Genomic DNA, 12,314 nt, shown 5'->3' with positions numbered 1-12,314 from the left:
GCTCCACCAAGGTCTTCGCCTCCGCGGGGTCTGTAAAAATGTGCATGGCGCCATCGGGGATAATTTTGAGCCGGGCAGAGAATAGTAAAGAGTATTGTATGGTCTTTTGACGCAGGGTGCGTTTAACCGCTAGGAAGGTAGCTCTCTGTTGTTGGACGGCTCAAGAGTAATCTAGGAAGAGAATGATCTGTTTGTCTTCTACTCGAAACTTCCCTTGTTGCCTGGCTGCGCAAAGAATGGTGTCTGTCCTGATAATGGAGTAACTTCAAGAGGAATGGTCGGGGCAGCAATCCCGGCTTTGGTCTACGGGCCGGGACCCGGTGTGCTCTCTCTATAGAGCAGTAGGGGGATAAGTCTTGCGCTTGTGTGAACATTGTGATCCAGGTTTTGATGTATCTGATCGGATTACACCCCTCCACTGCTTCCGGGAGATTCAGGATTCGTATATAGCTCCATCAGGAGCGCCCTTCTAAATAGTCTGTTTTATTTTCCAGGATCTTTATTCGCGATTGTAGATCTTTTATAGTGTTGTGCTGTTGTTGTACTTGTGGTTCTATGTTTTGAAGCGTTTTTTTCCCCTTGGGTGACTATCTGCCAATTTCCTGTGGTCGACCCGGAGGAGGTCGAGGTCTGTGGCCAGTTCACCGAATTTATTTTCCATGGTTACTCTGGAGTGTTCTATGGCCGCGAGTACCTTATACAGCTTGTTGGATATGGTTTCTGAGCAAGATGTTTCTCCTTCAGACCGAGTTGCTGGGGAAGTCACTCTCTGTTGCTCCGGGGCTTGCGACGTTCCTGTTGCGTGTAGACGTCCCATGGCGGGTGCTCTTCCTTCGTCTTTTAGTGGATGGGGCCTAGTGTCGTGTTCCACTGTCTCACCCCGGGGATAGCAGGCTGTTGCGTCTGGCACCTTCTGGCTGGTTGGCGTCAACTCTCCGTCTCCTCGAGGGGCCACCCACACAAACCCAGCCGCTGTCGCGTCTCGTGTGCGATCGGGCCTCCCCACTGACCTGTCCAGCAGTGAAGGTCCCCAGGGGAATCCGCACCCGCCCACACGTTCTGGATGCGGGGAGAGTAGCCAAGGACGACCGGATGAGCTTTGGGATCAATGCTCTCTTCTCCAAGCACTCCCCCGCCGATCTGTCGTCTGCTGTTCCCTAGATTCGAGCCGCAGCGGGGTTCCGGGCTTTGTCACTGTCGTGATTCTTCTGCCCCGATCAGTGCTCGTCACTGTGCACCTAATTGTACGGGTGGCCGGGTTCGTGCTGTTCAGAGGAGGAGGAGACCAGAGAGGCTCCCGGGATTTAATACAGTGGTTGGTGTGCGTGCACTCAAGCTGGCCCCGTCGTCTTGTGAGTCAGTTCTGTGTCGGTGGGGACCAGACTTCCGAGGGAGCGAGGAGGACTAGGCCGTCTGGTTCCGTCTGAATCCACCGATGACTCCAGTGGGGTAAAAAGGGGGCTGCTGGGTTGTACCAGGGGAGCCGGGGCCTAGATAGTATACTTCCTACGGCCAGTGCACCCCGTCCTAGGACTGGCCGCTATCCCGGGCTATGTAGCCGCACTCCAGGGAGGCCCAAATGGGATGCAGATGGCATCCAATGGTGTCGCAGAACACCCGTGTGCCAGATATGTGGCGCCCTTATCCGACGGGAGACCTCTGTGGCTCAGTTCCTGATTGTCGTGCTTGGCGCGAACTTTGGGCTTACCCAACTTGGTATAGCTGGTCCACGTTGGCGCAGGTGGGACCTGCACAGTGTTGGGGTTCCCTCCTGAAGGGTTTCATTTATCAGGTGCATATTTTACAGTGCAATGGGTGCACAGGCGGAGGGTCGCTCCCGATGTCACTGCCAATATGTCACCTCCCACTGCACGCCTCGAGTCCCGGTGCCGTGCAAGGAGGGGATTGCGTCTCAGGGGCGTACTTTAACGGGGGTTGATGCGGAGTTCATGCAGTACAGTCCATCGCGTGTAGGGGTCATAATGACTGTGCTCCGGTCTTTGGCGCTCGCCCCAGACAGTGCCGACCTCTCTCTCCCCTTCTCACCGCGCGCCTCGAGTCCCAGCACCGTGCGGAGGAAGGCAGTCGTGCCTCAGCTCCTGGTCTTCGTGTCTGGTACGTGCTCAGAGTTTACCCTGTCTGGTGTTGCTGGTCAATTCTGAGGGGGTGCTTGGCTGTCCCTCCCCAGAAGGCTTCATTTATCAGGCGCGCATTGTGCTCCGCGATGGGTGTGCGGGCGGAGGTTTGCTTGCCATGTCACTGCCAGGGTGTTACCCCCCTCTGCGACCCTCGAGTCCCGGCGCCGTGTAGGGAGGGGGGTCGTGCTGCCGGGAAGTGTTCTGGCGTGGAGATGGTGCGGGGCTCGTGCAGGGCGGCCCGTCGTGTGTATGGGGTCGTCCCTCGCTGTACCATTGAGTGGGGACACCCGCCAGCAGAGAGTGGGTCGATTGTCTGCTGCGCTCTCACCTGTCACGCCTGGTGGCTCCCCTGCTGGCCCTGCCTGCCGGTCGTGTTGCTTCGACACTGGGAGGCAGTCACCCACCCTTCATTCTGGTCACAGTTGGGTTGTTTCTCAGGGTTTCGGCGGGGCCGCCATTTTGTCGGCGATCCAGGGGATTCGTAAAAGCCGCTCCTACTGTTGGATTCGTGATCGCAGCTATGTGTCCGGGCTCATCATTTGTTTGTTGTAACGCTTTTCGCCCTAAGTGGGATGGGTATTCCCAGACGTGGGACCCGTGCTCACTACGCCACTGGAGTCAAGCTATCCTGGCTGATGACGGCTGATAGCCAGAAACCGGTCCTAGGATGCTTGATTCCGGTCCAGGGAAGACATGGCTTGGCAGTTCGGGCTGGACTGTTCCCATGAGGCACAGGGTCAAGACTGATTTGCATATGGCCATGTCTAAACTGGGGTGGTGTAGTGGGCAAAAGAACGATGGATTTAACCCAGATCTCTTGACTGGGGGAGAATGTCTGCATTGTCAGCATTCCGTCCATCATTTGTTTGTTGTAACGCTTTTCGCCCTAAGTGGGATGGGTATTCCCAGACGTGGGACCCGTGCTCACTACGCCACTGGAGTCAAGCTATCCTGGCTGATGACGGCTGATAGCCAGAAACCGGTCCTAGGATGCTTCATTCCGGTCCAGGGAAGACATGGCTTGGCAGTTCGGGCTGGACTGTTCCCATGAGGCACAGGGTCAAGACTGATTTGCATATGGCCATGTCTAAACTGGGGTGGTGTAGTGGGCAAAAGAACGATGGATTTAACCCAGATCTCTTGACTGGGGGAGAATGTCTGCATTGTCAGCATTCCGTCCATCATTTGTTTGTTGTAACGCTGAACCCTGTGCAGCGGCAGCTAAGATGCGAGGTTTCTGCGTGGATTCAGGGCATTTAGGGTTTGGATTAGTAGCGATTGCGTGGGTCGCTGAGCGGAGCCTCAGGGAGATGCGTCCGCCATCTTGGATGGCTTGGCGTGGATAGCTTATGTTGGAAAATGTTGTGGAGGACAAAGCGCAAACTATCTCAAATAGCCAAATAATGGCTTTGCAGTCTCTGGGGAAAAGGCCTAGCAGAGAAAGGGTTACATTCAAAGATTGTGTCAACAGCACAACAAAGGATGACACTTAAAAAAAATCCTAGTTTACCTCGATGGGACGGTGTTAAACATTTCCTAAAGAAGGTCACATGTCCAACATTGCTTATTATCTGAAAAGCGTAGGTTCAGCAAAATACGCAAATTGTTACAATACTCCAACATTTAAAGTGACAACTATGAAAGTGCTTGAACTCTTGAAAAGGTAACAGTTGTGAGTATCAAAGAATAGTGCAGCTAGAAGTGTGACGTCCTCAAGAAGATACCATCATCAGCACATTTGTATAGGCCCAGAAGTCACTCAATAACACATGAATCAACATATCGTACACACTCTTTTTCCTTCCAGTTAAGGGAAAGCGTTGGGGACTTGTAGGGGTGTTTACATGGTTTCTTGCAGCTAAGACACTGATCAGGACAATGAGCAATAGGCCAAACCATGGTACCACAAAACTAACCAAACAGTCTAACAATTACACCTACACAATCATATAGTTGAGCAAGTGTGCAGCATTGTAGGGCTTCAATGTTTTTCTAAGAATTTGAGTGTTTTGGGCTAGGCTTAAGGATTATATGTTGTATACTTACATGGTTCATTCGATAAGGAAATTCCTTTGGAAAGGCATATGAAAACCTAGTTTTTACTGGAAGGGAGGATGGAAGAAAACAAAAAAAAGAAGATCAGAAAATAGTAACATTTAGATGCGTTTCATGACATACATTTGCATGAGTTTATGCTCGGTTTGGGACCTCCGTTTCGGGATACCCAGAGTACTTTTCCCAGGAAATATCTGAGCAGTTTCCCCTGGAGCGAAAGCTGTAGGGCAGAGAGACAGACCAGGCTCCCGCTCATCCCAAAAGGGACAATCCGAGAAGTGTGCAATGTTCCCTCAAGAGATTCTACAGCCTCCCCTAGTGCCCTACTTGCCACCTGTCCTAGACCCTTTACCCTATGCCAGCTCCAACAACAAAAATTGACCACCTGGTAAATATCGATTTTAAACTCCACAGAATAGGGGATAACCTAGGCAAATGGACCCAGTAATTCAGGGTCTAGGAGATCATTCTCCTTTTCAATGACTATCTTGTGCCCAATGTTCTATCACAGGAAGATAATCGTAATATTAAAGTGGGGGAGGGAAGGAGGGTTTGTGTGCATGAGAGTGAGCTCATGAGAGGGTGTTTGTCAAATTAAGAGTTTTTGACAGAGTTAGCGAGCATTGCACTAAGTTTTTATCTGTATCTTGGATCAAGACATTTTGAAAGAGCAGGCTATTCTACTTTTACCTCAACTCCTAAGCCATTTTACAAGTGTGTATGTGTATCATAGTAACCTATTTGGTCAGAAGTTTGTTCGGTTAATTTAGAGAAAGGTAATTATTTGGTTTAATCACTATTTTAAATCACCAGCAAAGATTCTGGAAAAATTGGGTAATAGTTTGGCATTCATTAAACAGAAATGACTATCCCAAAAATAAGATTACAATTTATATGCTGTAACACATACTGCCTGTGCTAGTTCCAGATACAACTAGTTTTATTGGCACCACAACTCTGAAAGAGCTCCCTCCTAACGGCTGTAATTTATACTACTCAATTGCCTCAACATTCAATACTGCGATTTAAGACTTTTATAAGTGGCATCAGTGAATAATTAGGATTAATCTAAAAGGCACTCAAAAATAAAATCACAAAAAATACTTTTGAGTCTCTTTTCATCAAACATACAATGAAGAAATCAAATCAGTACCTAATCCCACAAAGAATTCCTGGAGAGCATATTACGCTCAGAAAACAGCACTATTTAAACAACTTGTGTAACATTTGCCCTTCAGCAGCACTGTGAGTAAGTGTCAAGACATTGACGCTCAAAATTAAACACTGGCTTTTACAGTTAAAAAAATTTGCCAAAATATGTATTTATTGTGATCTTTTATAGAATGTTGCCTGTCACTTTTAAGTTACTTCAGAATGCTTATAAGTGTAGAAGAGTCTCAATGTAGACCTCTAGTGTTCAATCAGTAAAGAGTTCCAGTTGAAAATACTTCACAAATCAAGGGAGCAGGAGGTTCTGTTGAAAGAAGTTCAATTTTCAGGCCCTTCCTAAAATGCACCGAGCTGGGCTTTGCCCTCAGATCTGAGCCAAGGATGCCTACGGTATGTCACAGATGGGCCACTAATGTCATGTGGAACCACTGAACGAAGATGCCAATGAAAAATACAACACACAAACATGAAACTTGTCAATCAAAAAAACAAAACCCTGGTTATAAAACACATAGCTATGTCAAAATTCTAGAAGAATGACACGTTGCTTCTTTGTCTTTGCTTGACAGAAATGAAAATGTAATAATATTTTTCCCATGTGTGTCTGTTTTATAAACATATGCAAAAAACTATTGGACAGAATGCAGAACAATGTCATACATTCACCCCAGTACAGAGATCTGGGCTAATTGGTGAGTACCTGCCAACTGCTCCCATGGTGTTGCTTACGTGAGGCACTTCCTCGACCTACCTACTGGGGTGAATGTATGACATTGTTCTGCATTCTGTCCATCGATAGTTCTTTTTGCATTTGTCACCCAGAGTGGGACGGTATGTTCAGATGCGAGTCCCGTGCTCTCCATGTCACTGGAATCAAGCTATCCTGGCTGAAGAGGGGTGAAACCCCGAAACCGGTCCTAGGATGCTTGTTTCCAGTCCAGGGAGGACCTGGCTTGGCAGTTCGGGCTGGACTGTTCCCATTGGGCACGGGGTCAAGACTGATTTGCTTATGGCGGGGTCCAAACTGGAATGGCATGGTGAGCAAAAAAACGATGGATTAGGCCCAGATCTTTGTACTGGGGTGAATGTATGACATTGTTCTGCATTCTGTCCATCAATAGTTCTTTTTGCATGTTTTATAATTAAACACATTTTAGGAAGTAAGCCATTGTACAGAGGTGTTCAGAAGAGAACAAAAAAGTGAGTTAGTCGAGGAAGTGCCTCACGTAAGCAACACCATGGGAGCAGTTGGCAGGTACTCGCCAATTAGCTCAATGGGTCATCATTGTCACTTCCAAGAGTAAAACAGAAAAAAAACTCCAACACTTCAACACTCTTCAAACATCATTCGTACACAGGCCTGCTTCCTAAACAAATTTTAAGTCTATAAAACAGACACACATGGGTGAAATATGATTAAATATCAATTTCTGTCTCACAAAGATAAAAAAAGCCATGTGACATTCCTCCAGAATTTTGATGTAGCTTTGTGTTTCACATCTATGGGTTTGGTGTTTTGATTATATTAAGTGGAAGGCGCCCTGGCTTATTCTTCCCTCTTTGCTCCCCCCTTTTTTTTTATATGAAACGTGTCAGCACAAACAATTCAAGATGCTTAGGCTTTGATGGCAAGGAAGACCCAGGACCTACCATTGTATTCCATCTTCTGGCCAATATGTGACAGACCATATTTAGTCTCCAGCTTTGCTGTTTAATACAAAATATCTGGTTTGTTCTAGACTAGTTATTAGTCGTGCACTGTTGATCTCCATAGGGCCTATGTGCTCCCCACATCAACAAGACCATCCATATTACAGGATGCAAATAGACACTGTTATCAGGTTTCAATAATCGTTTTAAAGGATACCCGAAAACAGGAAAAATCTACAAAACCATTAGTTAACTTTTGGCTTTTTTCCCCTTTTTTCCCCACTACTCTCGAGGTGAAATAGGAATAGTTTGTAAAGCATGGACTCTACTCAGCACCCATTCATATCAGAACCACATTCCCACTTATTTTGCGCTAGCAGAAATGATGCACGGTTGGTGCACCCACGCAGAGAAAGGAATATGCTACTTACCAGTATGCATCTGTTCTTGGCATGTAGAGCTGCAGAGTCACACACTTAGGATAGTAGATCGCCATCTGGTGTTGGGCTTGGATGTTTGCAGGTTGTTGTCGTCTTCGGAAGAAGTCTTTGGTCACAAGATAGATGACTCCTCCCTTGGACTACAGTGCGCATGGGCATCAACTCCATCCTCAGATTGTTTTTCGCCATGATGGGAAATGATGGAGTTTGTAGAAAAGAGAGAGATGTCCATGTGTGATGTCTAAGTAAGACAATGCTGGAACAGATACAGGCCCCGGGGAGGTGGGCGGGCGTGTGTGACTCTGCAGCTCTACAGCTCTACATGCCAAGAACAGATGCATACTGGTAAGTAGCATATTCCGTTCGAGGCATACGAGCTGCAGATCACACACTTCGGATAGACTATATAGCAGTGTCTCCCCTAGCGGTGGTCACCTGTATCGGTTGGAGTCGTTTGAAATAAAGTTTTAAGGGCAGCCTGACCCACAGAAGCTTGTTGCTTTGCTTGCACGTCAACACAATAGTGTTTAGTGAAGGTGTGTGTTGTAGACCATGTGGCTGCCTTACAAATATCTGCTAAGGGAATGTTTCCTAAGAATGCCATGGAAGCCCATTTTTTGCGTGTGGAATGCGCCCTAGGGGGAACTGTGAGTGTGCGTTTAGCCTTGTGGTAGCATATTTGGATACATTTAACTATCCACCTAGCTATCCCAGATTTGGAAATGGGGTTGCCTTTATGTGGTGGAGAGATAGCAACAAACCATTATTTTGCGGAATGACTTGGTTCTGTCAATGTAGTAAAGAAGGGCTCTTTTAACGTCTAAGGTATGAAAAGCTCTTTCAGCTACCGAGTCTGGATTTGGGAAGAACACTGGTAACTCTACTGATTGGTTAAGATGGAACGGAGATATGACTTTTGGAAGGAATTTCGGATTTGTTCTAAGAACCACTTTGTTGCGGTGTAATTGTAAGAATGGTTCTTGTATGGTTAAAGCCTGGATCTCACTTACCATTCTGAGGGATGTGAAAGCGATAAGGAAAGCCACTTTCCATGTGAGGAACTGTAGTTCGCATTTATGCAGAGGTTCAAATGGGGGTCCCATGAGCCTTGTACGAACAATGTTTAGATTCCACACTGGAGAGGGTGGTAATCTGGGAGGAATAATCCGTTTAAGTCCTTCCATGAAGGTTTTGATCGCAGGTACTCTAAATAGTGACAAGTGTTGTCGATTTTGTAAGTAGGCTGCTAATGCTGCTAGGTGGAGACGTATGGATGAGTATGCCAAATTACATCTTTGCAAGTGCAGTAAGTAGCAAATGATGTCTTGGATGGATGCATCCATTGGGTTTATATGATTGTTAGTGCAGTAAATGGAAAAACTCTTCCATTTTGCAGCATAGCAGGCTCTAGTGGTAGGTCTTCTGGCCTCCTTTAGAATATTCATGCAGTCTGGTGGCAGGTTTAGGTAACCAAACTCTAGGACTTCAGGAGCCAGATCGCTAGATTCAGCCGACCTGGATCTGGGTGTCTGATTTCTCCATGGTTCTGGGTTAATAAGGATGGGGAGAGGTGTAGTTTTTGGTGTGGAACTAGAGAGAGTTCCAGTAGTGTTGGGAACCACGGCTGGCGTGCCCATGTGGGAGCTACTGGGATCAGTGTGAGAGACTGTTGCCTGAGCTTTCGTACCAGTAATGGAATGAGTGGGAGAGGCAGAAAAGCGTATGCAAATCTGCCTGACCAATTCATCCATATCGCATTGCCCTTCGACTCCGGGTGGGGAAACCTGGCGGCGAAGGTTGGGCATTTTGCGTTTTCGTCTGTGGCGAACAGATCTATGCCTGGTTGGCCCCATTGTTGGAAAAAGGGTAGTAGGACTTGTGGATGTAGTTCCCATTCGTGGATCTGTTGAGTTTGTCGACTTAACAGATCGGCAATTTGATTGTGAACCCCTGGAAGGTGTTCTGCAAGTAGGTATATGTTCTGGGGAATGACCCATCTCCAAATGTTCTGTGCGAGCTGGGACAGCTGGAGAGAATGAGTGCCTCCTTGTTTTTGTATGTAATACATGGCTGTCATGTAGTCCGTCCGGATGAGGACAGTTTTGTTCTGGAGATGTAGTTGGAATGATTTTAATGCTAGGAACGCTGCTAGTAGTTCCAGGTAATTGATTTGGAGCACTTTCTGTTGAGTGGTCCATTTGCCATGAGTGGTGTGTCCGAGGAGATAGGCTCCCCATCCTGTGAGTGATGCGTCCGTTGTCAGCACTATCTGTGGAAGAGGCTCTAGGAACGGCCGCCCTTTGGACAGGTTTTTTATGTTCCATCATTTGAGAGAGCGATGTGTGCGGCTGACCACCAACACCAGATCTGTAAGTTGTCCGTGAGCCTGATTCCCCTGACGTGCTAGACATTCTTGCAAGGGACGCATTTGAAGTCTTGCATAAGGCACAATGAAGATGCATGACGCTCTTGCTGGAAGAGAGTGTTGGGTTTGAAATTTTGCAATAAGAGCTTGTATATTGGTTATCCTGGCTGGGCTGGGATATGCTAGGGCTTTGGAGGGGTTTATAGTGGCTCCTAGATACTGATGTATGTGAGAGGGTTGAAGATGAGATTTGGGATAGTTTATTGTGAATCCCAAGTTGTGTAAGATTTGGATAGTTTGGGGAGTGTGTAGAACACATTTGTTGAATGACTTGGCTTTTATTAGCCAGTTGTCTAAATACGGGAAGACATGAATTTGTTGTCTTCTGAGGTGTGCTGCTACTGCTGCTGCTAGACATTTGGTGAATACTCTGGGCACGGTTGTTACTCCGAATGGAAGGACTGTAAACTGGTAGTGTTGTCCGTCCACCACAAACCTTAGGTACTTCCTGTGAGCAGGATGTATGGGAATGTGGAAGTAGGCGTCCTTGAGATCTAGTGTGGCAAGGAAATCGCCTTGTTGTAGTAGTGGGAGCACTTGTTGAAGAGTGATCATATGGAATTGATCTGAGTTTATATACAGATTTAGGGGTCTGAGGTCGAGTATTGGTCTTAGAGTCCCGTCCTTTTTGGGGATTAGGAAGTATAGTGAGTATTGAATATGCTACTTACCAGTATGCATCTGTTCTTGGCATGTAGGGCTGCTGACATTCATATCTGTGCATAGATCGCCGCCTAGTGTTGGGTCCGGATGATTGCACATTGTTGTCCTGGAAGAGTCTTCGAAGTATCACGAGATAGGGGACTCCTCCCCTGGACCACAGTGCGCATGGGCATCCTCTCCATCCTCAGATTGTTTTTCGCCATTGTGGCAGTGATGGAGTAGATACAGTAAGTGATGACCATGCTATACAGTAATTCTGAGTGCTGCAGCCGCTACAGCCGCCGGGGAGGAGGGTGGGCGATATGAATGTCAGCAGCCCTACATGCCAAGAACAGATGCATACTGGTAAGTAGAATATTCAGTTCGAGGCATGTGGGCTGCTGAATTCATATCTGTGCATAGAATATATAGCGGTCCCTCTATTAGCGGCGGCTGCCCGTGCCAGCTGCAGCAGTCTGAAAAAGAGTTTTGAGAACAGCCTGTCCTACAGCTGCCTGCTGTTTTGAGTGTACATCTACACAGTAGTGTTTGGTAAATGTATGTATAGTGGACCATGTGGCTGCTCTACATATTTCCTGTAAAGGAATGTTTCCTAGGAAAGCCATGGACGCCCCTAACTTTCGTGTTGAGTGGGCTCGTGGGGGAATCGTTAATGTGCGTTTAGCTTTTTGATAGCAAATTTGAATACATTTAACGATCCATCTGGCTATCCCTGCTTTTGAAATGGCGTTGTGTTGTGGAGAAAAGGCAACGAAAAGTTGTTTTGTTTTCCTAAAGTCCTTAGTTCTGTCTATATAGTACATGAGGGCCCTTTTTACATCTAGTGTATGGAGCATTCTCTCTGCGACATTTTGTGGATTTTGAAAGAAAACAGGCAGTTCAATAGTTTGATTCATGTGGAACTGCGATATCACTTTGGGCATGAATTTGGGGTTGGTACGTAGTACAACCCTGTTTGCGTGAACCTGTATGAATGGCTCTTGAATGGTTAGTGCCTGGAGTTCACTAACTCTTCTTAACAAAGTGATTGCCACTAAGAAAGCTACTTTCCAGGTGAAGAATTGAATCTCACATGAATGGAGAGGTTCAAAGGGTGGACCCATTAATCTGGTGAGGACCAAATTGAGGTTCCACACCGGTGCCGGTGGGTGTCTTGGGGGGGGATTACTCGTTTGAGTCCCTCCAAGAAGGCTTTGATGGCAGGCACTCTGAATAAAGAGAGGTGCTGCCTGTTTTGAAGATAGGCTGCTATCGCGGTTAAATGGATACGTATTGAGTTGTATGCCAGATTGCATCGGTATAGGTGTAAGAGGTAACAGATGATATTTTGAATGGATGCGTCCAGCGGGTTAATGTCATTGTTGTTGCAGTAAATGACAAACCTCTTCCATTTAGCCGCATAGCAAGCTCTGGTCGTGGGTCTCCTGGCCTCTTTGATGATCCATCCATACAGTCAGGTGGCAGGTTTAGGTAGCCAAACTCTAAGACCTCAGGAGCCAGATTGCCAGGTTCAGCTGTTGCGGATCTGGGTGCTGAATCTCGCCATGGTTCTGCGTTAAAAGTGCGGGTTTGATCCGCAGCCTTTGATGCGGCACCACGGAAAGTTCTAGAAAGGTGGTGTACCATGGTTGGCGCGCCCATGTGGGAGCAACTAGGATGAGTGTCAGTAAGTGTTGTCGCAGTTTGCGTGCCACTAGCGGTATCAATGGCGCTGGGGGAAAAGCGTACGCAAATCTGCCGGACCAGTTCATCCATATCGCATTGCCCTGTGAC

At 47.1% G+C, this 12,314-nt stretch overlaps 1 protein-coding gene across 1 annotated transcript in view; it reads right to left on the bottom strand.

Annotated features, from left to right (window-relative positions):
* Nucleotides 1-12,314, bottom strand: part of CCNC (cyclin C) — a 275,260-nt gene that overhangs the window by 148,909 nt on the left and 114,037 nt on the right. Inside the window, exon 6 of the mRNA XM_085611110.1 lies at nt 4,185-4,240. Within this exon, the coding sequence (XP_085467236.1) occupies nt 4,185-4,240 (56 nt within the window). The remainder of the gene's footprint in view (nt 1-4,184; nt 4,241-12,314) is intronic.

The sequence above is a fragment of the Triturus cristatus genome, chromosome 6 (assembly GCF_964204655.1).
Source record: "Triturus cristatus chromosome 6, aTriCri1.1, whole genome shotgun sequence".
In the NCBI taxonomy this organism is placed as follows: Eukaryota; Metazoa; Chordata; class Amphibia; order Caudata; family Salamandridae; genus Triturus; species Triturus cristatus.
Note: the sequence above shows the minus strand (reverse complement) of the source record. Positions and strands in the feature narration are given on the sequence as shown.